We start from the raw sequence: 27,979 nt of genomic DNA on the forward strand, positions 1-27,979 counted from the left end.
CGAGAACTATTATAACCTCTTGGTCGGAAATAAAATTGTGGCACGTGTTTAATATAGATCCTAGTAGATTTATGGGAAATAAAATTGTGGCACGTTTTTAATCTAGATCCTAGTAGATTTAGGGGAAATAAAATTGTGGCACGTTTTTAATCTAGATCCTAGTAGATTTAGGGGAAATAAAATTGTGGCACGTGTTTAACCGAGATTTTAGTAGATTTTAGGGGAAAATATTCAACTCTCTGGGACCACTGTACAGGAACTTCCTTTAGCAAACTGTATCAGTGCGAGCTCACGCAGCAATGGCGTGGAGTTTGTGTCTTTCTTTGGTAAATGGTACCCTTCCGTCCTTACTCCTGCCGCTCGTACTTCACAAAGTGAGCCAACCGATACATCACGTGTCCGTACGCGGTGTGCGTGCTCTCCGCCGGTGCCCGGTTAAGATACATTGGCCGAGCAAGGGCGTCACAGAAACGGTGATGAAAACGGAACCGCCGAGACGCGGCGACGTTGAGGGAGGAGTGAAGGATGCATTTGGGGGCGGAGTTAGAGGCGGGTCGAAGCAAACGTCACGCCAGAGTTCAAGCGCGAGACTGGCTCAAGGGAAGGGGCGTGCGGTGGATTGGGGACACGTGGTCGGCATGGAGACTCAAGCAAGCAGCGCGGGAGAGGGAAGGGATCCTTTGTTCAACTTCGCCTCCTCTCCAGAGAAGCGTTTGGGGTGAGGAAAAGTAAATATATTTATTTATATGTATATGTATGTATGTATGTATATATGTATATGTATATGTATATGTATATATATATATATATATATATATATATATATATATATATATATATATATATATATATATATATATATATATACATATTGTTGTGGTTACCAAATTCGCAAACCACCATTCAGGTCCCTTAGGTGAGGTATCTCGGTAAGTGCATGTGTAGTTAGGCCCAAACCCGTTGTCTAGTGGGAATACATGTCATTTATACGTGCTGCGACTCTTCAGGATAGCCGTTTTTCTTTTACTATCTTTATTTTGGACCAATCGCCACCATCACAACCACAACAACAACCACCGACCACAACCACCGCTTCACCACAACCGCCACGACCTTTACCGTCACAACTCGCCACCATCGCATCGCCGTCGTCTCGCGCCACTCATGGGCACCGATGCTGGACTCGTGTCGGGCGCACGTTGAACAGCGTGTACAAAATCACGGATTTTCTGCTTCAAAAACGGATCCAAAACGACACACGCCCACTTTTTGCCGTCCAATCGGTGAGCGAGGGGCGAATTGGCCCCGCCCCCAGGGCGATCGATATATGCAAATTTGTGGATCAAAAAGCCTTCACGCCCACTTTTTCTCGGGCCAATGGGGAGCGAGTTGAAAGGTCAAAGGGAGGGGGTCAAAGGCGAAGTTACGGGGGGATAAAAGGACGGTGTTCGTCAGTCAAAGGGGTAGTAAAAGTCGGAACGAGGAAGGAAGGAGTCAGAACAAGTAGTAAAGGTCGGAACGAGGCGAAGGAGTCGGAACAGAGAGTCAAGACTTCGCGGGCGGTGGAGCTGCTCGTCGTGTGCGTTAAAAGTCGGAACGGAGGGGACGAGCTGTGGAGAGGCGGCGAGTCGGACGAAGGGTGCTCGCGTCGTGCAAGGAGCTGCGCGCCCGAGGGAGGCCGGCAGCGCGACCTGGCCGAGGTGGAGACGCTCGTCGCACATAATAAAGATCCTCTCTGCCCCGAGCATCAGCAACCCCCCTCCTGTTTCCCCCCGCGCTGAGATAGTGCGACCAAGGGGGCCCCGTTCCCACCCCCTGCCAGGCACTGTCCACGAGGCCCGCGGGTTGCGGGGCCATCGCCGCTCCGCGTCTCATCACCAGACGGGTAGGCCCGACCAGGTCTCGGCCCCAGGCCTACCTCATTCTTGAGGGTATTTCTTTTCCTTGGTTTTGGGTATGTGTTGTCGGCGCCGTCTGTGAAGTAGAATTGTATAAGTGTTGCCGTGTGCTCGGTAGTCGGAATTAGCTCTGCACTGTGTTTTCACTTTTATGTTTGCTTTTTGTGTAAATGGAATTGTGTTTTCTTTTTTGTGTGCATTTGGTGGAATTGTATTTGTGTGCTTCCCGTGTGCCGAGAATAAACGTGCTTTATTGTTGAACTGTTCTCCCGCTTCGCTTCGTCTTTTTCCCCATTGAACCCCCATCTTGCTTCACGTAAAGGGTTGGTAGTGGGCTGAATACGCCCGATAATTAATCGAACCGTCGAGGTCGACGATAACACCGCTCGGTTATTCTGATAGTACGGAACGGGTCGCTTAAGTAGCCCGTGTCCGAAGTCGACCTGCGGCGAGGTGCGATCGCCCGGTCTACCCTCCGCGTGGGTACTTAGGTAGTTCGAATTTGGCGAGCAACCCTATCCCACGCGGGGGCTGATTGGCTCGATCGCGGTGAGACCGAAAGGTCCACCCGTGACTGGTTCCCGGCGTTAGTCCGAGAGGGTCACGACTGGATTGTCCGTCCGGTGGGCGACGTGCCGCGATTCGAGTTACGTGGCCGTCGCACGCCGGCGGGCGCGAAATCCGCAACACTGGTGTCAGGAGTGGGATACAAATCCATCGCCCTCCTCGAGGCACTGGTATCGGAGAGCGGGACAACAGGCTCTCCTGTCTCCGGCTAAATTCACGGGAATCGGTCCAGGGGTGAGAGAAGCGACCCCCGATTCCCTCCAAATTACGAGCGAGCAAATTAACCCTTCACGAGAAGCAAGATGGCGTCTCAAGGCGAGCGGGAGCCGGGGGTATTAGAAATGTATATGTGTAATAATGTAGAGTCCATGGTCCAGGATGGAATCCCCGAGCAGGAAATGTTGATTGTGCAGGAACACGGACTCGCCCAACTGAACCCAGGGCCCGAGGTGGGTGCGGCAGCGGCCGCGGTGTATGACACCTCCCCCCCCTCTCCACCAAGACCCTTCCCCAACCCTTGCCGAAACGGCTCAGCTGAGTGCATCCAACATGGCCCAGCTATGCGCCATGCTGGCGGCAATGAACGAAAAGATGAATGCGAAAATGATCGAAAAAATGGATGCAAACACAAATGAAATGAAAAACGAAATGAAAGGCATGAACGAGAAGATGGATACAAATACAAATGAAATGAAAAACGAAATGAACAAGCAAATAAACGGAATGGAAGCAAACATGAAAGAAGAAATGAAAGAGCTGCGGGGTGAGACGCAGAACATGGGCCGATGCCTGCAGGCGGGCATGAAGGCCGTGACCAGGGAGCTGGGAATGGCGACTTCACGTGTGGGAGCAAACGAGCTGGGTGGGGGTGCAACGGCTGACAGGCCCGCGGTGGAGGCGGGTGAAAAAATAATTCGTGGAACGTGTTGGGCGAGGGTCGTGACGATGACCGAAAGGGAAAAATTAAATGGGGAGACCAAAACGTGTGAGACGAGACACGAGGTGACGACAAAGGAAATAATAATAGTTGAGACAAGGGAGGTAAAGGGTGAAGAGTTGGCAGTGACGGTAGCCGGGAAGGGAACGACAGAGGAGAGACTGCACGGTGAGGACGGGGTAAGTGACGCACACACACACACGGAGGTAGTGGAGGATAATGGGGGTGAGCTCGCGGAGCGTGTTGGGACCCGGTGCGAGCAGCTGGATGACCTCCTCCAGGAACAAGGGGAGGGAGTATGCCCCCTTGAGGCGAGTCACGACCAGGTGAGTTCGGTCGTGTTTTGCGAGGTTGAGGGGACGAGTGCTGTGGACGGGTGCACGGAGAGCTTGGGGGGTATAGAGGCCCCGGAGACCCTTGTGGGGACACGAATCCCCAGTGTGGTTGTCCCTGTGTGTGTGGTGCAAGGTGTGAGTGCGGCACCGTGTGTAGAAGCGACCCCGTGTGTGGAAGCGACCCCGTGTGTGAGTGGTGTGGTGGCGATGGTGCCGGAGTACGTGCTTCCCAGCACGCCGTGTGTGGATGAGGCACCGCGGGTGAGTGCCCCCACGTGTGTGGATGAGGCACCGCGGTTAAGTGCCCCCGCGTGTATGAGTGAGGCACGGTGTGTGGATGAGGCACAGCGGTTGAGTGCCCTCACGTGTGTGGGTGAGGCACCGCGGGTGAGTGCCCCCGCGCGAGTGAATGCAGCACCACGTGTGAGTAGTATGGTTTGTGTGAGTAGTGAGGCACGCGTGAGTGAACGGCCGTGTGCAAGGTCGCTGTGTGCCAGGGAGACCGTGTGTGTGAGAGAGCGGTATGAGAGGGAGATGTCGGTTGGCATGCGGGAGCACGCAGCCGCGTCTCCCCGTGTGAATGTGATGGTGTGGACTGTGTGCGTCGTAACACGCAGGTATGCGTGGGTGGAATGGAGACGGAGACGGCGACATGGGAGAAACGAAAGCCGAGTAGCGGCTGTAGTTGTTTCGCGGACCGTGCCGGGTTCACCCAGCAGTGAGCACGCGGTTCGTGCTGTGCAACGCACGAGACCACCACGTGCTCGCTTGCGAGAGTGAAGTCCCGGTCCGGAAACGCACGCGGTGGATTTGCCGATCCCGCGGACGGACAAAGTTTAGGCAGGTAAATGGATTTGGACCGGATGGGTTCTCCACGCGATCGTGTGTGTTAAGCTCCAACGGGCAAAGCACATGTGTTCGCGTGGGGAACCCCTCGAGACGTGTGGCTTGTGTTTTTTTTTTTATATGCGCACGGTGACGTCATGGCTGCACGTGGGGTTGGAATCCGGCAGGAGGGGTATCTCTGCCGGATGGTCCCGTCCAAGGAGGGACGAGGAACACGTGCAGCTGCATGACGTCACGGGCAGGTGCAAAGTGCGCGAGCTCTGAGTTGCCGCGCAGGTGCTGCGCATGGGAAAAAAAAAAAAAAAAAAAAAGCAAGCCTCACTTTCGGGTGTACAGGATTCCTGGGAAAGGGGTGAAAGACCCCCTTACCAGGGGCACAGGATGGAAACGAGTTAGGGGGAAGGGTTAGCTTAGCTAGACCGACTTCATGGGGCAGGGGTAAGTCCTCATGGAGTCCGTGGAATGGATTAGTTAGAGGGATTGTAGCCAGATTTAGGTTGGGAAATAAAATGGGATTATTTAGGAGACAGAGACAGACTTTGAATGTGTAGAGGGGACGTAGCTTAGCTACGTAGGTTAAAAGGGAACGTGCTGTAGTTTAAGGGACGACGTGGGAGCACGAGTTAGTTAGGGGAGGTAGTTAGAAGGATGGCAGAATTCAGCGGTGTGTGTGTTGAAGAGTTGGTGAGTTGTGAGGTGAGTACATGGTGAGTGAGTGAGGCCAGCGGGTCTGTGTGTGTGGAGTGAATGGGGAATGCATGGTGCGATGAGTGATTGGGGGGAGGAGTGACTCCCACCCAAGGGACCCCGGGGTCAGTGTAGAGTGAGTTAGCTGGGTTAGTCAAATTGAAAAATGGAGGTCGTTTTGTTGTTGGTGGGAAAGTAGGCTCGAGACCCATTTGGAGGGGTGCAGGAGCCCTGTTGACGGGCTTGGGAGCGTGGCTGCGAAAGGTGAGTATCGCTGAGTGGGTACCCCGGGCACCAGGCTAGTCGGCCGCGGTAGGCCAAGGGCCCATGGGGGGCCGGGATAGAGTAGTGGGCACGGGTGCGCCTGCTTGGTGCGGGGGCCCGGGGCGCCATTAGCCGCGTGGGCAGTGCAGTGGGCACGGGTGACCCTCGGAAAGGGGCCCGGGAGGGCGGCCTGCCACGTGTGCGTTTCAGGGGAGGTGCCATGGGGGCACTGCCCGGTGTTAGGGAGCTGGTAGGCTCGGAGGCAGTGTAGTGCCCGGGGGTGCCATAGCGGGAGATTCGGCAGAGGGTCGTGCCTGCCAAAAGGAGCCACGTGTCCCAGCCAGGAGACCGTGTGAGGGCACGGAGAGAAAATTGGGGGCGAGGCCCGAAATTGTAAGGACACCAACACAGGCGACGGGAATCTGGGTTTATAGAACCAATAGTTTAAGCGAGAGGCGCTTGTTGAAAGCCCCGGGGTAGTTTAGCAGTTAAATGGATAGGGTAGATTAGGAGATGTACCCCTCCGCACCATCCATCCCCTCGCTGTCGTTGTGGGCCGCTGGACCCACTTTGGGTTAGATCGCCGAACTCTGGGGAGGCCATTCTGAGGCTTCGTTGGGCCTCGACACAGGACGTTAGCTCTCCCTTATTCCCCTCCGGGAAGGGAACGTAGGGGTTGGGAGTAGGCTCGGTGACAGGATAGGTTAGCCGAACAAGGACGATAAAGGGGGTTAGGGGACGATTTATAGTGGGGGAGTAAAAATAAAAACAACAAAAAAATTAAGGGGGCTAAATTGGTTTTTCACAAATTAAGGGAGTGGGTATGTACAGTGACAGGCAAAGGCGATAGGTTGGGAGGGAGACAGGTAGGTAGGTCCGAGCCCGCCTTCCAAGTGGCCAGCACCACCGCACTCCCTCCACCAACCTCCACTGAACGGCAAAGGCTGGCCAGCTTCATCTGCTGGCTGTGTTACTTCAAGGCCTGTGCCGGCCCACTTGATCGGCAGCTGTTGTGTTGCTGCAAGGCCTGTGCCGGCCACTTCGTCTGCAGCTGTGGTACTTCAAGGCCTGTGCCGGCCAGTTCATCTGCCCGCTATGTTTGCCTGCAGCGGCCTTCTTCTGCGGGCTGTGTTTGCCTGATCACCTTTGCCATGCCATGCCCACTGCCCACGTTCACCAGCCCCGTTCAATTTTGCTTTGCCCCCCCTGTTCATTTCCATGTGCGCCAGGATCCGCAAGGCAACAGTTTGCAAGCTGCGAGAACTGCCCTGTTGGCAGCTACAACACGGGCCTGCAGTGGCGGCCCGTGCACCGTGTTTGTGTTCATGCATCCATTCGTTGTGCTCATTGCGTGTGCCACTTGAGCTGGCACGGAGACTACGTTTGTGCGGCCCATGCACCGTTGTGGTTCACTGCGTTCAGCTCAAAAGGGAAGGCCTTGGACTGCGTGTGAGCAGCCAGCCACGTTCCCTGTCACCTGCATTGTTTGAGTCAGAGACTGCATGTGGGCAGCCTGGCTCCCTGCTAACTGCTTTCTTTTGCAGAGTTCAATGATCCTGGGCCATGGTTTAGTGTAAGATTTGTAAGTTAAGGTAAGATGTACTGTAAATATGAGTGCGCCCCCCCGGCATGTCTGTCTTAGCGCCGGCAATTTTATTTAAGTCGTCCGTGTGAGTGAGTTTGTTTAGGTAGTTACGCAGCCCTCAGGTTATTTATTTTGGGGACACGAATACCATGAATGTCGCACTCAGGGATCCGTAGGTAAAATGTACTAGGGGAAAACTACACATGATGGCACACGAAAATTTGACGACTCGGGACGAGTCTGTAAAAAGGGAAGGGGGTAGTGTTGTGGTTACCAAATTCGCAAACCACCATTCAGGTCCCTTAGGTGAGGTATCTCGGTAAGTGCATGTGTAGTTAGGCCCAAACCCGTTGTCTAGTGGGAATACATGTCATTTATACGTGCTGCGACTCTTCAGGATAGCCGTTTTTCTTTTACTATCTTTATTTTGGACCAATCGCCACCATCACAACCACAACAACAACCACCGACCACAACCACCGCTTCACCACAACCGCCACGACCTTTACCGTCACAACTCGCCACCATCGCATCGCCGTCGTCTCGCGCCACTCATGGGCACCGATGCTGGACTCGTGTAGGGCGCACGTTGAACAGCGTGTACAAAATCACGGATTTTCTGCTTCAAAAACGGATCCAAAACGACACACGCCCACTTTTTGCCGTCCAATCGGTGAGCGAGGGGCGACTGGCCCGCCCCCAGGGCGATCGATATATGCAAATTTGTGGATCAAAAAGCCTTCACGCCCACTTTTTCTCGGGCCAATGGGGAGCGAGGTGAAAGGTCAAAGGGAGGGGGTCAAAGGCGAAGTTACGGGGGGATAAAAGGACGGTGTTCGTCAGTCGTAAAAGTCGGAACGAGGAAGGAAGGAGTCGGAACAAGTAGTAAAGGTCGGAACGAGGCGAAGGAGTCGGAACAGAGAGTCAAGACTTCGCGGGCGGTGGAGCTGCTCGTCGTGTGCGTTAAAAGTCGGAACGGAGGGGACGAGCTGTGGAGAGGCGGCGAGTCGGACGAAGGGTGCTCGCGTCGTGCAAGGAGCTGCGCGCCCGAGGGAGGCCGGCAGCGCGACCTGGCCGAGGTGGAGACGCTCGTCGCACATAATAAAGATCCTCTATGCCCCGAGCATCAGCAACCCCCCTCCTGTTTCCCCCCGCGCTGAGATAGTGCGACCAAGGGGGCCCCGTTCCCACCCCCTGCCAGGCACTGTCCACGAGGCCCGCGGGTTGCGGGGCCATCGCCGCTCCGCGTCTCATCACCAGACGGGTAGGCCCGACCAGGTCTCGGCCCCAGGCCTACCTCATTCTTGAGGGTATTTCTTTTCCTTGGTTTTGGGTATGTGTTGTCGGCGCCGTCTGTGAAGTAGAATTGTATAAGTGTTGCCGTGTGCTCGGTAGTCGGAATTAGCTCTGCACTGTGTTTTCACTTTTATGTTTGCTTTTTGTGTAAATGGAATTGTGTTTTCTTTTTTTGTGTGCATTTGGTGGAATTGTATTTGTGTGCTTCCCGTGTGCCGAGAATAAACGTGCTTTATTGTTGAACTGTTCTCCCGCTTCGCTTCGTCTTTTTCCCCATTGAACCCCCATCTTGCTTCACGTAAAGGGTTGGTAGTGGGCTGAATACGCCCGATAATTAATCGAACCGTCGAGGTCGACGATAACACCGCTCGGTTATTCTGATAGTACGGAACGGGTCGCTTAAGTAGCCCGTGTCCGAAGTCGACCTGCGGCGAGGTGCGATCGCCCGGTCTACCCTCCGCGTGGGTACTTAGGTAGTTCGAATTTGGCGAGCAACCCTATCCCACGCGGGGGCTGATTGGCTCGATCGCGGTGAGACCGAAAGGTCCACCCGTGACTGGTTCCCGGCGTTAGTCCGAGAGGGTCACGACTGGATTGTCCGTCCGGTGGGCGACGTGCCGCGATTCGAGTTACGTGGCCGTCGCACGCCGGCGGGCGCGAAATCCGCAACAATATATATACATATACATATATATATATATATATATATATATATATATATATATATATATATATATATACATATATATACATATATATATATATATACATATATACATATATACATATATACATATATACATACATCATGTGAATGTAGGTTGGAGGGGAATGTAAATTGAGTGAAGGGGAGGGAGTGGTGAAGGAGTGATATTGCTGTGGCATGGCTGGAAAAAAATAGGTAACCCCTCCCCAGGGTAGAACAATGCACAACCATATTTTTTTGGTTTATTAGGATGTCTGAAGTAGGAAATGGATGGTTGTGAAAAAAATATATTGGGGATAGCATGTATTTTTGGTGGAATTTGTAATTACTAGTGCGGGCCTGTAGGTGCGTACCCGAAGGTGAGTGCCAGTATGTGCAGCCCTCTCTCGCCCCCCTCTCTCGCCCCCCTCTCTCGCCCCCCTCTCTCGCCCCCCTCTCTCGCCCCCCTCTCTCGCCCCCTCTCTCGCCCCCTCTCTCGCCCCCTCTCTCGCCCCCTCTCTCGCCCCCCTCTCTCGCCCCCTCTCTCGCCCCCTCTCTCGCCCCCCTCTCTCGCCCCCTCTCTCGCCCCCTCTCTCGCCCCCTCTCTCGCCCCCCTCTCTCGCCCCCTCTCTCGCCCCCTCTCTCGCCCCCTAGTCTCGCCCCCCTAGTCTCGCCCCCTAGTCTCGCCCCTAGTCTCGCCCCCTAGTCTCGCCCCCTAGTCTCGCCCCCTAGTCTCGCCCCCTAGTCTCGCCCCCCTAGTCTCGCCCCCTAGTCTCGCCCCCCTAGTCTCGCCCCCTAGTCTCGCCCCTAGTCTCGCCCCCTAGTCTCGCCCCCTAGTCTCGCCCCCTAGTCTCGCCCCCTAGTCTCGCCCCTAGTCTCGCCCTTCCTGTCTCCCCCTCCTCTCGCGCCCCCACTCTCATCCCCCCTCTCCCGTCCCCCTCTCTCGCAGATATTGGTCGACAGATAAATGGCCGTAACTTGGGAACCGCTCGTCCGATTAATATCAAACCTCGAAAAGGCACATCCGCGGGACCCCGGCAATATTCCTGGCAAGTTTCAATCAGATCGGACCGTCAATCGTGCAAAAATAAATAAATAAACATTAATTGTGACGTCATTCGTGATGTCATAGCACCGTGTCTTGTCATTGGTTGACAGATAAATGGCTGTAACTTGGGAACTGCTCGTCCGATTAACATCAAACCTCGAAAAGGCACATCCGCGGGGCCCCGGCAATATTCCTGGCAAGTTTCAATCAGATCGGACGGGCGGTCGCAGACACACACACACACACACACACACACACACACACACACACACACACACACACACACACACACACACACACACACACACACACACACACACACACACACACACACACAGCTGGAATTATAGATAGATAGTGCCTGAAATTTTTGTGCGTTTCGGAAAATCATAAAAATGACTTAAATCGTCAATTATCAACCAATCTTCATAATTAAAATGTCATTTTGTACAGAATCAAGAGTATGTTGCTTTCAGATGATCTCAGTTGCTAAATCTGAATCTTTAAGTTTTCAAAACTGAAAAAAACGTGATTTTACTCACTAATTTTATTCTAAAATGCTATCTTACATTTTGTTGTAATCTAATATTTTTTGCTTTTACACTGAATCTCGCAAATATATTTAACAAAACATTCTGTATAAAATGGTCCTGAATATGAAATTCACAAAGAGATTTAATCAAGATCATCACTGTCCAAGTCACTCATCTGCAGCAACAGGGGCTTCACGTTTGTTGTCACATTCCATACCGAGACATGAACAGAAGTCAGTGCAAGGCAATCCTAATGCCAAACAGTGGCACTTCTGTGAAGTCTTGCATTCAGCATCCATACAGTACTTGCGAGTTATGTCTCGGACTTCAATGGGTGCAGCCTCTTTCACATAGTAAACAGGTTGCATGGAAGATGTGTCCTCATCCCATCTCCAGCCATTACCAATTGGGCTCAACTGTTGTGGTTTTGAAACTTCACATTGCATCCATATAGTTAACTGGTACTTGGCACGCAACACATGTTGAAGGAAAGCATCCTCAGTTGGAGGAAATGCTGATGCAGGTTTGTCACTCTTGCAAGCAAATTCATACCGTAACTCATCTAAGGTTGTACATAAGTTGCGATTGGATTTCTTTTTGTTTCCATACAATGCTAATGTGTACCGACGAGCATCCTGTAGGTTTTCTGTCAAATCAGGAGTTGTGCTCAGAGCAGGAAGATCCTCTGCGTATTGAACTAGCTTACTGAAGGCTATCAACTTGCCAATCTTGTAGAGACTACTGGTGCTATCACACCCAGTAAGGGCGTGTGCAGATGGTCAGGCACGTACTACATTTTCTCCTACATTTTGACAGATACTATGAACCGGTATAAATCTTTCCCTATTTGTTGTTTGTCCAGTGTGTCCAGAATGCATGTATGTTAACTTTGGCAGTTTGCCTTCATTTAAATAGTAAACCAGCAAGACTAGGACATCTGTATCATCTGACTTCACTATCAGCCTTTCATGAGATGATGCTCGGTCAACGGCACGAAGAAGCATCCGAGTGTCTGCTTCTTCTTGTGTGCTGAAGAGCCGGAGAAGATTTCTTTTACCATTTGAGTCAATGGTTATATTACAACTGTCTCAGCTTCTGGAAATCCACCTGCAAGAGTTATACTCTGGCCATTGATCAGTCCAGGTGGGTCATCTAGTAATGACTGTGATATGAATGCTGCAAGGTTTGCCTTGTTAGCAGAATTCTTTAGGAAATTCCTGTAATGTGGCACAACTCTGTCTGGAGCAATTACATGACTTGCAACTGCAGAAGTGCCACCTCTGCGTTGTCTTTCTTGATATTTGACACAATGGTGGACATAATAACGATCAAACACAAGGACTACAGATTTGATGTTCCATGAATTATTGAGCAGGGCAACAATTTTGTGTAAGATAAGCTGTGCAATATCCCTGAAAGTGTTGAACTGTGTTTCATGTATCCCTTGGAGAAGTGCCATCCCATCATATATACAAATCCCTTGACCATCAAATGGTGGAAGCTCAAGGATTTCCTCTGTTGTTGATTCCAGTTTACTGGTGAGATCTGCTTTAACACACTTCCTCATGTTGCCATCATCTTAGAACAAGGCAGGTGGGATGACTGCAAGCTCATGCTGTAAGACTGTTTCCATGTTCACATTTTGCTGTTTTGACACAGCCAGAAGCCTTCTAAATAACACTTCTGAATCAATCATCAACTTCTTGGTGTCCTTATCTATGTTAATGGACTTCTTCATGTCTGCAAAGGTCACAATCTTCTTTCCTGTTTCTGGCTCCCAGAATGAAACAGATTTAGATACTGGTGCCAGCCTCTTTTCCATGAACTCTGTGTGCTTTTGACGACCCTCGTCAAGAAATCCAGTGGGACTCTTGGCTACTTCTGGGGACGCAACCTGACCTGTGATGATGTTTACCAGTTCTGAAGGCACAGTCTCTATATCAAATGGGTTCTGACTGTTGGTAATCACATTAACCACATTCTGCACATCAGATTCATCCCTTGCTTTTCCGGCTCTTTCCCAGTTCCTCCTGTGTTCTCTTTCTCTCCGTCTTATCATGGCATAGCACTTGAAAGGCATTGGCATATTCGCTTGTGATATGTCTGGTCATCAACCAACAGGTCATCGCTCCCTTCCAAAGTGTAAGGCCAATAATGCAACCTTCGCTTTTGCCTTCTCGGTTAATTGTCTGCTCTTGTGCTTGGTCGGTGCTGACAGCATTAAATCGGTACATGTCAGACCTTCTGACGACTAGGCCACCTTCACACATATGCCGATAGACGTGTGGATGTTTCACCTCAAGACGTTTCATATCTGCCACATACGTCGGGACATACTTTGCATAATTGTGCCTGCCTGCAGCCCCAAACCAAACAATTGCTTCACACATCGCATTTAAATGAAGTTCCATCAAGCCATCCTTCTCTGCTATGAATCGACGCAACAAGACTTCAGCACCCTCCATAAAATCAGCCCAATATGTTAACGTGGCAGCTGATTCTTCTCTACCAACAGCTAAGAATTCTGCAATAACTTCTGCAACCTCTGGCAACTGACTGTTCATCAGTTCTCTGGCAATATCAATTGCAACTGCATTGTCTTTGACACCACATGCATGTTTGTAGATCAAAGAACTTCTCTTCAGTGTCAGCATTGCGAAGCGATCGACCAGATTGTTCTAACCACATAACCATTGAACTGAAGAAAGTTTGGAAGAGTGCCTCATACACAATTTTGATGCCCCGTATGCCACGTGATACTTGTGTACCCTGCAACATTTGTCTTGCTGTTGCCTCAGCATACACAGATGACTCGGTTAGTAAAGCCATAAGACCACCATCACCAAACAGTTTGCTGAAACTAGCAAGTAAAGCCATTGTTGTATGCATCCCACCAACACGCATTGTCACCTTTCCATCTAAGTATGCTGGTTTGTTCCATAGGATCTCCTGTGCCTTGCTATATTTATCCATATCAGCAGTTACCAAGATGTGATTTTTGTCCAATATGTTCAGATACATCAATGAGTTTGCATAAGATAGTGTAAATGGTTGAGAGGTCTGATGGAGGAGCTCTTAGGAAGGGCATGTATCTAACAGTAGTCACTGGCATGGTATTCTCACAGATGATGGAGCTAAACCCAGTCCAGGCTGGTATTGACTGTTCTGCATCTCTTTCCTGTAGACGAGCTAGTTGCCATAGGAGGTCTTCCTGATTTGCTTCTCTGTAACTGTCCGCATTCCGGCGAACATCGGTAACTGTTACGTGGGCCTCTGATGGCTCAGGTCTGCGTGCAGGTTTTACATACCTAAAAACAGTAAAGACAAGCATGCAACCCACCACCATGTTCTACAAGATCACGAGATGTTAGGAAAGCATTACATTCATTACCACATGAAATGATAAATACATTGGTGGAGAAACCAACACCTTGCACTACTTGGTTAAATGGCATTAAGAAAAGCATTGCACTAACACATTCTAAGATTATGTCACTCTATTGTTATAATAACCAAGCAAAATGATGTAAATTTAGCACCCCCAGCAACACACTGCTGGATGTTTATGGATGAAATACATATTGTTACCTTCGTATGTCATCATTGAGTGTTAGTGCATCGGCAGAAGAGAGTGACTTTTCCTTGACTCGTTTTACTTGACATTTTGAAGCATCTATTGGGCAGCGCTTGTACAGGACTGCAGCCATAGCATGGGTTGTGGATTTGCCGTCAAGGGTCTCTTCATTTTGGTCAAAATTATCAATGGCAGCATCCACCATAATAAGGTCATTCACACTTTGAAGTCCACTTGGAATGTACACGTCTGTCCCTTTTTGGTCAAGTGCAACTGACTTAAGAAACCTCCATACTTCGTCGTAGGACACAGAGTAGCCCAAGTCACGAAGATGATCAACCAGTTTCTTACTCCCAAACAAATGATGCACAGAGATTCCTAAACCAAGACTTATTGGTGTCCGTATTCGCCGACTCTGAGCTACGATATTTTGGCATATAGCAATGATCTTCAGCTCCCAAGTTTGAGAGTCACCATTGGCAAAGCAAGACACAGAGTCAAATGCTTGTTTGCTCACACACCATGATAGAAAATCATACAGACAATCTGGCACAAATTTCCCACACTCCTCTAGCTCCAGATCAAAACTAGATATGTAGTTGTCACTGTCAGTTATATTACTCATATGGCTTCTCAGGATTGCTGCTGCCATATGCAAGATCTGATATTCATCAAGCTGATCTTTTGCTGAATGTAAATCAGAAAACTCAATGTCTTCATCAGTTTCCATGTGTGATGCTTGTTGGAATGCATCACCAATTGTCATGTTTCCTGAACAGACCAAGTCTGATTGTCCACGGCGTTGCACGGAGATTAGTCTGTTTCCATAATAATTTTTTAGCTTTGTCTTTAACTTCCAGGACGAATATTGTTGTGCATCAGTCACCCCTATGTCAACCAAAGTTTGGACATACTTTTCTTTTAGGAGAGAGACAGAGACAGACAGAGACAGACAGAGACAGACAGAGACACAGACTTGTCACAGTCAATTTTTGGGATAGCACTGATTTCTCAAGCTCATTCTGAACAACGTGGAATGCTTTCTCGTGACGAGTCTGTTCTTTGTCAGATGTGGCTGCCTTCGAACACGCTGCTTCAATGTTGCGATCACTGATATAATGTCCGTAACAACTCCGATGATACTTTGCATCAAAGGCAAAGAGGTCTGAATGTGTAAGCATTCGAGTATGAATCTCTTCATCATTTCGTTTGGCAGCTGCTTCCAGAACTCTCTGTCTGGTGGATTTACCACTTCCAGTTGTAATTGGAGTCAATTTTTCTGATTTCTTGTCTCCTTTGCCACAAACAAAACATTGAGTACGGATATTGAAATTGGAGGAATGTGATCTACTGCTGTGCCGCAATGAGGGACTACGTGTAGATGGACCTGCGGCATCATCATACATGTAATTGTTTGAGGAACTTGGATATTTTGCGTGGCAAAGTTTGTGGAAGCTCACATGAATCTCGCTGGAGAGAATTTGGTCTTCTAAGGGTGAAAATAATTCATAGACATCATCTTTGCGTTTCTTACAAACATTCATGATAGTCCTAAGGCCATCTTGGGGTGGATTCTTGACAACAGCACCTCCTCTTGTAAGGGATTTGAAGCACAATATACATTGTTTAGTGTTCAAACGAGGTTTCTTATCAGGAGGTTCACCATCCATTATGCTTTTCTTGTACTGCATTCAATGATGAAAGTTTCTCTGCCCTACAAAGACGAAGAAGGAATGGTAAAATAACAGGGACTAAAAACATGTTCCTTGGAATTGGATTTGACACATACACACTCTTATATATTTTTTTTAGGCAAAACAATACTGTTACAACTTAAGTATGTACTGCCCTTTCAGATTTCCTACAAAATGACACCTTATTTGTGCAAATCGGTTGAAAATTTCAGGTTTAACAGTCATTTTCGTGACTTCGCAACATTCGCCAAATTATTGGAGACTACTAACACAAATCGTGACCAAAATACATGCTATCCCCAAGATATTTTTTCACAACCATCCATTTCCTACTTCAGACATCCCAATAAACCAAAAAATTATGGTTGTGGTTTGTTCTACCTTGGGGAAGGGTTACACTGCTTTTTAGAGCCCTTATGGGGAATGGCCACAGCACTATGAATTGAGCTGAGTCTGTCAGGAATGACTATGGATGGTTGGATGGATGGATGGAGGAACATTGAAAAAGCTTGTTTGAGAGCTGCTCAGATATTCTCCCAGTTTATGAATACAGTACCAACTGGAGGTGCACTCGGTAGAGCACGTACCTCCACCAGGATGAAAAATTTACCTTTTGTATCCACTGATAGGCTGGAACTGGATTCGGACCTGAACTAAAATCGAATCTGCTTGTTCTTGAAATCGAATCCACCAAGTCCTCCTCCCCCCCCCCCTCTTCCAAAATCCCTCCCAACAACAAACTTCATCCTCACCTCCTCTCCACACAGGACTTGCTACAACAAAGGAAAGCAAAGTGAACAGAGGAAGAAGCAAAATCAGAAATCCAAATTGCAGAGATAAATGAATTGAAAACCACTTCCCGGTCGGTGGCTGTGGAACTTGCGTGTTCGTGTGGTTGAGTAGGAGTCGGCTCTCGGTGCACCACTTCACAGGGTCTTGGGGTCACCCCAAGACTCCAACCCAGTGCCACTGGACTGAACCATGCCCGTCCCTCTGAACTGCACTTCTGGTCCAACTTCAGTCTCTTCCTTGGCTCTGCTTCCACCCCCAATCGCCTTCCGCTATTAAATGGACGGATCGAAGCACACCTTTCCCAATATAACAAATGAATCTTATCACTCTGCGTACTCCCTCCTTGCAAGGACTAGTGTTTGCTTACAGGGCAATGCAGGATAATCTTACATTGAATTGACAGGAAGTGGGGAGGAAGGGGATCTAGATCCGTTGGACATGTTCAATCCTAATCTACATCTGCTGTAAACTGACACACGCAAACTCATTCACAATGTACAATGTGCAGATAATGACAGTATTTACATGAGCACAAACATGCAAAGGGCACTTCATCATCAAACATCATTGCACTTCCACTTGTAAGAATTACTGTTTTACTAACAATTGGATAAAGCAACAGCTTGTGGGATTTAAACTGAGGATCCCAGCATTGTAAACTAAGTGGTCACAGAGGAACAACAAATGGGTCAAATCATCTTTAAAATGTCATCGTGGCTTTATGACCTGCACCACCGAAGGTGGACGGAGGTTATGTATGCACCCCTGTTTGTTTGTCTGTGAGCAGGATATCTCAAAAAAGTTGTGGACAGATTCGGGCGAAACTAGGCGGACAGGTTGGGTGTGTGACAAGGACCAATGGATTCGATTTTGGTGAAGGTCTGAATCCTGATACTACAATATTTAAAAAAAGTGATTCTTCATAATTGAGGGATAGGGCCAAAAATGATATGTAGCATGATATTAAAAAAAAGTTGTGGAGGAGTTGTGACAAAACTTGGTGGATGAGTTGGTTCGGTCACAAGAACAAGCCGATTCGATTTTGATTCAAGTCCGGATCCAGCTGTGGTCGATATCAGTGGGATGTAAACTGTTCAGCCTGGTGGAGGTATACGATCTACCGAGTGCCGTTGGAGCTTCCTTTTATTTTTATTCATTTTGAGGGATGTGGCCAGCAGTGCTTAAAGGTGGCATTTGGTGGTGGTCCCAGGTTGGGCCGAATAACCTGGTGGTGGGTCATCTCTTTGCACCACTGTCATCCTTTGGAGATGGTTTATCTGTATGGTACTCATTCCAGAATTTTAATTCTGGTCCAATGAAGGAGCAGCGAGACAAGTCTCGGTACGTATTGTAGCCTGTATGTGTTTCCAAACACCAAGTGCAATACCTCTCTTGCTCTACTTCTCGCAGTTCCTACTCTCCTGTGCTGTTTGTTACATTATTGACAATAAGGAATGTGGAACTGTCTGATAAATTGTTTGGACCTTGTTTATTCTATGTCCTGACATACAAGTTTGGTGCAATATTCAATTTATTTGTTTGCAGTTGACATGTAGATGGTGAAGGTCTGATCAACTGATATGTGGGTCTTGATATGTTTCAAATGTGCTGGCAGGTGGCTCATGATGTTGACACGATCACGCACGAAGCGGGACAAAAGTGGTTGCGTGGTGTTGGAAGGCCGCCGCTTAGTGGCCGATGCTTTGCAAGCTGGTGCCACACTTGAGTCCCTGTTCTACACGGAGCCATCAGCCCTTGATGGGCTCCCATTGACCGACTTGCCTCCAGCTGTGTTTAACCGCATGCGGAGTGCGCAGCTGCAACGCTGGTCAGATGTGGTTGCCTCTCAGGGGATCATTGGTATGTCGAGGTTGTACAGCCCAATTCCAAAGTTATTTTTATTGTGTCCTTGTCTTGGGTCATTTCCTCATTCCTTTGTTACCTCCGCCACAGAAGGTGGACGGAGAATGTTTTCACCCCTGTCTGTCTGTCTGTCTGTCTGTCTGTCTCTCTGTCTGTCTGTGAACAGGATATCTCAAAAAGTTATTGACTGATTTGGACGTAACTCGGTGGACAGGTTGGGTGTGCGATAAGGACGAATAAATTCGATTTTGATGAAGATCGGGATCTTGATCTGGACCCGATAATTTTTCAAGTGATTCTTCAACATTGAGTTATTGGGCTAAAAAGATATATATATATATATATATATATATATATATATATATATATATATATATATATATATATATATATATATATATATATATGTATATATATATATCAAAAAGTTGTGACAAAACTTGGTGGATGAGTTGGGTGGGTGACAAGAACAAACCGATTCGATTTTGGTTTCGGCTCCAGATCCGGATCCGGCCTGTTATTGGGATACAAAGCGTGAACTGTTCAGCCTGGTGGAGGTATACGCTCCGCCAAGTGTCGTTATAGTTTAAGACTGTGGTCACATGAGATGTGTGACATGTAGTTCCACCATTCTGAGGAATATGAATGTCATATCGGCGTGTTTTGTCAGTATAACAGTAGATGTCTTCAAAATGTCCTTGGACCTGACAGCATTGAACTCTTCATCTCAAACACCACATCTGTCTTTCCCAGATGCCAAATAGGGCTACCCATGCCACAAACATCGTTGCCTCCATACTTGACTGTGGGCTCAACAAATCGAGGTATAACGTCTCCGTTGGATCTTCTACCACACCAAGTGTGACCTGCAGTTATGGATTGATGAAACTTGAACTCGGTTGAGTCGAGAACATGCTGTCCTTATTTGAAGGTCTTGCCAAGCATCTCCTTTGACCAGTCTTGTAAAATTGTTTAATTATATCTGATGTTATGGAGCAGCTGCTCACCTGCTACACACCTTCTGGACACGTTGATGGAAATGACCATGGACCATTCTTTGACCGATTTTCTGTTACGTGGGTGATGTCTGCAAGAGAATGTTGATGGTGTTACAGTTATGGTTTGGAGGTGATGAATACAGATTTATTCTTGGAGTTGTGAGCCTTTCAGGTCATGGGCCTATGACACGCCCTTCGTCGTGTTAAACTTCACACTAATATTGACCTCACAACCACAGTGAAGCACTAGATCTCTGGCAATCTGTAATTCCCTTTGGCCATACTTTATGACCATGTTACGGTTGTGGAAATTCGCATTACACCATAAAGGGTCCTCAGGTGAAATATATCAGTATGTTCATGTGTCGTTAGCCCAAACCCGTTGTATAGAGGGAATATATTTGATCCATTCGGGCTGTGATTCTTCAGTAAGTCGTTTTTCTTTTGCTGTCATTAATTTGGTGCAAGAACAACAACGAACATCGCCACAACCAACATCTCAACGATCACGCCATTCACTACACGACGCCAACAATCATGCCATTCACACCACGACGCCACCTTCCACAACTACGCTACCCCATCTTCGCCACTCGCCATTCGACGAGCACCGTGCGGTCACGATCTCCGCGGGATGGATGGGAGGGGCGGAGTGGCAGCGCCGGCCGGGGTGCGAAAGGGCATCTCCCGCCCGACTCTTCCTTCCCTCGTCGTACGGCGCGTGGGGAAGAAAACCAACAACACCTGTGGGATTTTCCCTCCTGCTTTTCCCGTGCTTTGGCATGGGGGAGGTGCGATTTGAGCTGGAGGTCAAAGGTGAAAAAAGGTGGGGGCCTGATTTTGGGGGAATAATTCCTTGGCCCCGAGCCAAAACTGACTTTCTTCATCCCCTGCACGGTGCGGGCAGGGGGGAACGAGAGGGCACGCCCCTTTTTGGGAAGCTTCTAGAAGGGAGGTGGAGCCAGAAACCGGGCGGTGCGAAGGGCGGAGCCCCGCGCTACAAAAGGGGCGGACGAGGAGGGTTCGTGTTCGTCTTCTCGTTCGGGTCGTGAGCTTGTTGCTCCTGCCGAGCCCTCAATCCTCGCGCGAGCCCTGGAATCCCGTGAGCGAGCGCGGAGATAGCGCCGGAAAACCCCGTCCGTTCCCCAAAACCCCGTCCGTGCATTCGAGCGGACCACACGTGCAGCGCGAGGCACGAGCTCGCGGACCACGCCGGAGGAGCTCGGAGTTGCAGTCACGAGAGAAGGACTCCTACACACTAAGGGAAGTCTCGACTTCCATTTCTTTTGGGTTCTGTGTAAACGTATGTGTGGCGCCAGTCCATCAAGTAGAATTGTTTAAGTGTCCCTGTGTAATAATTATATTCGGTTGTAGCTCTGCATTGTGTCCTTGCTTTTATTGTGATTCCTGGCTTGACTGTAATATACGTGCTTGTGTGTGTGAAATAAAAGTTTGCTTGTCCAATTGTTCCCCGTTTCGCTGCGTCCTTTCCTTTGTTTGAATCTCCATCTTGCATCACGTAAGGGATTAATAGTGGGTTTAAAACACCCGGTAACTAATCTGAACCGTCAAGGTCGACGATAACTACGCTCGGTTATCCCTGTAGTACGGAATGAGCCGCTTAAGCGGTTCGTGTCCGGAGTCGACCTGTGGCGTGGTACAACTCCTCGGTACGCTATCCGCGCGGGTACTTAGGTAAATCGACCATTCGGCGATCGGACCCTATTTCGCACGGGTAGAATGCGGACTGAGTTGTGGTGAGGTTAAACCCCCACCCGTGACTGGCTCCTGGCGGTAGTTCCCGGAGGGTCACGACTGAATTGCACGTTCGGTGGGCGAAGCGGCCGCCATTCGAGTCAAGCGGCCGATCACACGCCGGACGGGCAAATTCGCAACAACCGTTTGGAATACAGCTATTTGACAGTTATCCTTATAGGAGATGTCTGCAAGGTCCTCAAGTATTCGTGGCATGTCGTCTTCTCTACTCGGTACACGTTTCAACATTTCATGGTCACACCTAGGTTTGTAGTAGTTTTATGTGCTTTATAATTGTGAGTCTGGAAAGGATATTTGGGATGTAGAAAAAGCTTGTATTTTGCATGACATGAAAGATATTGGTATCGGCAGACGATTAAACACGGTAAAAGATTTGATCCTGGGGCTCAGCGTCATGAGACGAGTCACCCAGATGGAAAAGACAGAGGCTCACCACTCGTTTTCTGTACACATCGAGAGTGTTATTGGCAGAAGCTCGATACGATGAGAGTCTATTCTACTATTGACTCATTTGGTTCAGTTAAAGATTTGAAAAGGAATTCTGACTCATTTTGAATTGAAAATGAAAAACTATTGTTGTACTTTTGTTTGCTGCAAATGTCGTGGCTCGTTATAATGAGACTAGTGTTTTCAAACGTTCGTTGTAACTGAACTAAAGATGCACAACAGGAGGAGGTATTTCACAATCGAAGCACAGGGCCAATTCTAAAATCGCATTTCTCGGATTTGATCCGTCTTGTCGGTATTTGTCCCCGCTGTTCCACTTCGAAGCTCGAACAATCCCAACTCCTCCACCCACCAACTCAAATTCTCCCAATACCGGAGAATCCTGTTATGTGGTCATTCGATGATCATGCATGTAAAGAAACTTTCCATTTTGCAGGGATTGTCAAACTCCCCAAACGTTTGAGTGTGGAGCGACTTCGCCAGCGTTGCCAGGATAACAGGATGGGTCTCAGCCTGGTGTGTGATAACATCCGTGACCCGGGTAACTTGGGCTCTATCATCCGTACGGCAGCTGCTGCTGGTTGTTCGCAGGTTTTGCTTACCAAAGGTGAGACGTTTGTACATGCGATACCTTTATGACACAGGTAACAGCTCATTGCTGCTGTTTGCTCATGTAATCGGTACATTATGATTGCATCCAGTTCTGCCACTTGGAAAACTGTGCACCGTTCTGTGTGGGTTTTCTAAAGTTTTCCAAAATCAACCCAACTCGTCAGTTATTGACAAACTCCTTCTGATGAATGTTCGTGACTTGTTGCTCTTGCTGGTGTCCAAAACAATTTGTCAGTTGTCCACTCTGATTGATCTCCATGCGTGTGTCCCTACACTCTGTACAGGATGTGCTGATGCTTGGGAAACAAAGGTTCTGCGAGCAGGCGCCGGGGCGCACTTTCGCATTTTCTTGCGCCAGAGCTTGACCTGGCCAGAAGTGGCCGTTGCACTTTCCCCACTCTCAGTCGTCCACGTGGCAGATACCACTGTTGTTGGAGAACAAGGGTGAGGTGTTCTTAAGGTGTAAGGTTTGACTTTTTGAAACTAAATGTTGGACTTCCTTGAGGCCTGAATGACTGTCACTGCCTTACCATGCTGTTGTTTTTTTTTTGTTTGTTTTTGTGATCAGGCTCAGAGGTTCAGATCGAGTGCTCGCAATCTCAGAAAATCTTAACAACTCCTCTGATGGTCAGAGTGGTGATGACACAGATGAGAGCGAGCCCAATACATTGTTTCTTAACAGAAAAATGTACCACCAGGTGATTACTCAGCACCTTCTGTGACGAGAATGATGTAGAATGCCGATGGTTTATTATCCCATATAGTGTTCTCTCGGAACCTGACATTTCATATTTGCTTCACTGGATCTGAACTTGTGCTTACTGTGAAACCAAACCGATAATTGCATTCATATATTGCTACAACAGGAGAGAACCTTCAATTGTTTTTTAACCTCCGCCATCTTCGAAGATGGATGGAGGTTACTGTTTTCACCCATTTCTGTTTGTTTGTTTGTTAACAGTATGACGGATTTCGACGAAACTTGGTGGGGGGTTAGGTATGGTCCAAGGATCATGCCATTCAATTTTGGACTTGGTCTCCCCCCCCCCCCCCAAAAAAAAAAATTGTTAGAGAAATTTTTTTTTTTTTGCATTTCTACATGTTTTAAGTGATTTCCAACCCCCCCCCCCCCAAAAAGAAATTGTTTGAGAAAAAAAAATTATTTTTTGCACTTTTACATGTTTTTAGTGATTTCCAACCCCCCCCAAAAAAATTGTTACCCCCCCCCCCAAAATATTTTTTTTTTGCATTTCTACATGTTTTAAGTGATTTCCAACCCCCCCCCCCAAAAAAAAATTGTAAGAGAAAAAAAATTTTTGCAACTTTTTTCAACAAAATTTCGATTTTTTTTTTTTTGCATTTTTACATGTTTTAAGTGATTTCCAACCACCTGCCCCCCCCCCCCAAACAGTTGGAGAAAAGAACTATAACTCTGTCAGCACTGTTGACATCATATTTAATGAATAAGATGTAAGGTTCACTTGAGTGACCCAGCAGTATTGGTGGCGGAGGTTTTGCACTCTCCCGAGTGCTCCCCCTCTAGTTTTTTAATGGGATGGCAGAATAGCCCAGAGGTATACATACCCTCTGACATGTCTAGCCTGGGTTTGAATCCCAACCCAGCTATAAACTGTCATCCTAGTGTTTTGTTGGGGTGAGGCATCAATGTGTGTGCCGTTCTCAGACGGATAGTAAACTGGGTGTCCCATGTGCTAGAATTAATAGGTGGGCTTCAAAGATCCCGACGGGATCTTTCACGAAGTGGAGGCAAATTGTTTCCACCACTCTGAAGAAATGATAAATTCTTGCTTTGACCTGCAGTGGCACTGTATCCGGTCTCCTTGGGTAAAATTGAGGCGGCCACTTCGGGTGGGTGCCTGGAATGTCCTATCCCTAAGAGATAGGGATGGGCCAGGCATCTGCCTGGGGGATGGCCAGACCGAGGCTCCTGGAGTACCGGCAGAAAGCAGTGACTTGCTGTTGCGCATGCCCCCAATGTATGTATGTATGTATGTATGTATGTATGTATGTATACCCCTCTCCTTCGCCTTATCTCCCCCACCTTTATCAGTTTTAATTTTCTCAATTTGGTCCCCATTCTCATCCCCCTCCTCACCATGCATATCTAAGAAGTCAGAAAAAAAACATTTAAAAACTAGAACAGCACTCGGTGGAGCGCATACCTCTGCCAAGCTGAACAGTTTATGTTTTTGCATTCCATTGATCTGCATCTGGAGCTTAACTAAAATTTAATCGGCTTGTTCTTGTCACTTACTCAACTCATCCACCAACTTTTGTCATAATCCATCTACAACTTTTGTAAATATCATGTTGTATATCGTTTTTTGGCCCTATCACTCAATGGTGGAGAATCTCTTTAAAATTTTCGATCCAGATCCAGATCTTCCCCAAAATCAAAACAATTCGTCCTTGTCATACACCAACCTGTTCACCAAATTTTGTCTAAATCCGTCCACAAATTTTTGAGATATCCTGCTCACAGACAGAAAACCAAACAAGGGGTCCAAAGTAGTGTTTAGGGTGTAAAGGTTTTCAGGAGTGTCAGAGATCTATGAGGTCTAAAGAAGATAAATATGGTCAATTGCTCAAAAGGGTCTAAAAGGTCAAAGGGCTTTAAAGGTCTGAATGTCTAAAATGTATGTTTCAATAGTCTGAAATTAATGGACGTTGCCATGGTCCAATAATAAGTAATTAATAGACGTACTCACAGTCTAACTCGCGTTCAAACAGTACGTAATGAGACATACTCACATGGGTCAACCAATGCTTCACCTTAACGAGAGTTTGCCATCCACCTTTGTTTATATATAGATATATATGTAGTTGATTGATTGAAAATTGACCTTTGACCTCAAAAACAATAGGCTTCCAGCTTGCCACTACCTCTTCCAGGTGGTTAAGTTTCGTAAAGGTGGGAGGAGTAAAAATGTGACCTGTAGGCGATTGACAAAGATCGACGGGTGAAAACATAACCTCCGTCCAACTTTGGTGTTGGAGATAAAAATGGAATAACCATGGCAGGATGGAATCCCCAAAAAACAACCAAACAAGGTGGGAAGGAATGATAAGGTAGGGATGGCTCAACAATACAACACCACAATCCTTTTATGGAATGCCATCACGACATGCTTTGACATTTTTGGCAGAGTTGGTGATAGTAACAATTGTATGAAGACGTCTAAGTTGGAGGTGGTTGTAGATTTATAGTGTGGGCTGGTGTAATTGTGTATTTTAATTGTTGTGGGATTGAGATGGAAAAATGTTAAAGTATGTCGTGATGGCATTCCGTAAAAGGATTGTGGTGTTGTATTGTTGAGCCATCCCTACCGTCATTCCTTCCCACCTTATTTGGTTGTTTTTTGGGGATTCCATCCAAATATGTTTTTCTTTTTGTTTTAATGCTTGCTTTTTTAAATTGTTTAATTCGATTGTCCCGATCTGGTTGCCAATGATGTCAGCATCCAGTAAATTATTTTTTGGGTGTCTACATGGGGCGCGGACCTCCGCCCCACTGAACGACATATCTCGTATCTCACTCTTCCTTAGTTCCCTCAATATCCTGCCCAATATTCCTGTCCCTTGTTTCTCCACTCCGACATTCTGCTACCCCATTGTCGTTCACTTTTGGAGTCATTTATTTATTTTCTATACCAACATGGCAGCATTTTTCTTTTCCCACTTTCCTTTCTCTGCTCATTCCCTTCCATTCTTTCCCCATACTCTATCATCTCAATCTTCCTTCCATTCTCTCCCAAACCCCACTCAGCTCCTTTCTTTCTGCAATCGTCATACATTCTCTTCTTTTCCTCAATTCGCTACCAAGCTATGGGTACACAATAAAGAGATAACTCCATGACTATCCTCCTCCCTTCTGTTCATTTTATCAATGTTGGCATTTACAATTTCCTCCCCCTTACCCTGCGTATGTGTAATAAGTAGATGATAATATGGGGTCCCATGATCACATCTATTTACATAAGGAGCTACTGCACGACTTGCTTGAACAAAAGCACGCATACGGTACATGGAAAGGTGGCTTTAGAATTCTCTTTTCAATAACCGGTATGACCCCCTGTAAACCTCAATGAAAGCATCAGAAGACTGTTCTGGGCCCTTTTCCTTTATAAATTACGCATTTTGTCATGCCTTCCAATCCACGACAGAGATTTTATGGCAGACTGTAAGTTTTGCAGGAGACTGAGTTTCATGGGAGAGTTTCTCACTCTGTGCATGCGTAAATGGTGTTCAACAGGTTGTGATGTATTGTGGTTGTATTATTAAAATATATATATATATATATATATATATATATATATATATATATATATATATATATATATGTTGTAATGATATGGATGCGATATCCAAGAGACATTGTTGCTTCCTTGTAGTGGAATCATTGTAATTTCTTCAGCCATTATTGTGCTCTGCTGGATGACATTTATGAACAACTCGGCAATTTTGTGATCTCTCGATTTGGGAGTTTTGTGTGTATTTGATTGTGTACAAAATGTTTTCCCGTGCCACCCTGACTTCATATGGAGATGGAGTGTTACTGTACTCGAGCTAAATAGAAAGCTGATCGACAAAATGGCAATGAAAAGGAAATCTATTTGCATGTAATTTGGCCAATGTGGTTATATAATGAAGACCCCCCTCATTTATCTCTGGAAATTATTTTGCTGTTGTGAGTGATGCTGAAGTTGCTGGAAATTGGCAAAATTGAGGATTGCTGTTGAGCGCTCTGCGGTCAGGGCTTTGTCAGCTCTGCTCGACTTGTATACTAAAAGGTAATGTTTCAATGTTAAAATAATGATTTTGACAGGTTCCTGCTATTTACTGATTTTCCTAAACTCCACCCAACCTCGCTTTTCCTTTGTGAGCCATGGGCATGCAGATCTGGAGCATTGATTATTGGTGGGGAGACGCATGGCATCAGTCCAGAAGCTTTGCAATTGATGGAAAAGACCAACGGATGCAGGTTGTACATGCCCATGGATGCAGATGTGGAAAGTCTTAATGCCGCTGTCGCCACTGGTATACTGCTTTTTGAAGCCCAGAGGCAGCTGCTGAACCAAAGTGCCGAAAATTCATAAAGCATGGATTGCACCCAGGACGATTGGCAGGTGTAGTGCCCTGAGAAGGGCGGGTTCATGGCTCTTGGAAGTACGCCATTCCTTTGCAACAGGTTTGAATGATCGTTTTTCCTTTGTGCCTCAACGGCTTTTGAATGACCATTCTGTACCTGTTTTCAATTTTACAAATGTTAAATTGACAACAATATTGTCTCCTGGTGATCAAATGTCGACAAACCGTGGGGTGAGTATGCTATCTCTGAGTTGTCATGTCAGTCCAATACCTCATTGAAAGTTATCTCTGTATACTCACTCTCCCAATGGTTTATTGAATATATTGTGATTGTTCCGTCATTGTTTGTGTCATTTATTTCCATTAATTGAGATTTAAATCGGGTTCAGCAAAGTTCAGCCAAAGGCTTTTTTTGGAATTGCTCAAGACAAAG

The 27,979-nt window shown here is 47.4% G+C and overlaps 2 protein-coding genes across 2 annotated transcripts; both read left to right on the top strand.

Moving 5' to 3' along the window:
- The first annotated feature begins 241 nt into the window (after nucleotides 1-241).
- MRM3 (mitochondrial rRNA methyltransferase 3) lies at nucleotides 242-27,887 on the top strand. Its single transcript, XM_085878947.1, has 6 exons — nucleotides 242-718; nucleotides 18,357-18,601; nucleotides 22,262-22,432; nucleotides 22,722-22,881; nucleotides 23,006-23,135; nucleotides 27,342-27,887. Exons 1-6 carry the CDS (start codon nucleotides 300-302, stop codon nucleotides 27,552-27,554), a joined length of 1,338 nt encoding a protein of 445 aa, XP_085735073.1. The 5' UTR covers nucleotides 242-299; the 3' UTR covers nucleotides 27,555-27,887.
- LOC147028503 (uncharacterized) lies at nucleotides 893-4,610 on the top strand. The gene is made up of 2 exons (XM_085878944.1): nucleotides 893-1,472; nucleotides 1,513-4,610. Exon 2 carries the CDS (start codon nucleotides 2,940-2,942, stop codon nucleotides 4,515-4,517), a length of 1,578 nt encoding a protein of 525 aa, XP_085735070.1. The 5' UTR covers nucleotides 893-1,472; nucleotides 1,513-2,939; the 3' UTR covers nucleotides 4,518-4,610.
- Nucleotides 27,888-27,979: the final 92 nt, after the last annotated feature.

The sequence above is a fragment of the Eptatretus burgeri genome, chromosome 4 (genome assembly GCF_056783735.1).
Source record: "Eptatretus burgeri isolate ZD-2024b chromosome 4, Ebu_testis_v1, whole genome shotgun sequence".
Classification (NCBI taxonomy): domain Eukaryota; kingdom Metazoa; phylum Chordata; class Myxini; order Myxiniformes; family Myxinidae; genus Eptatretus; species Eptatretus burgeri.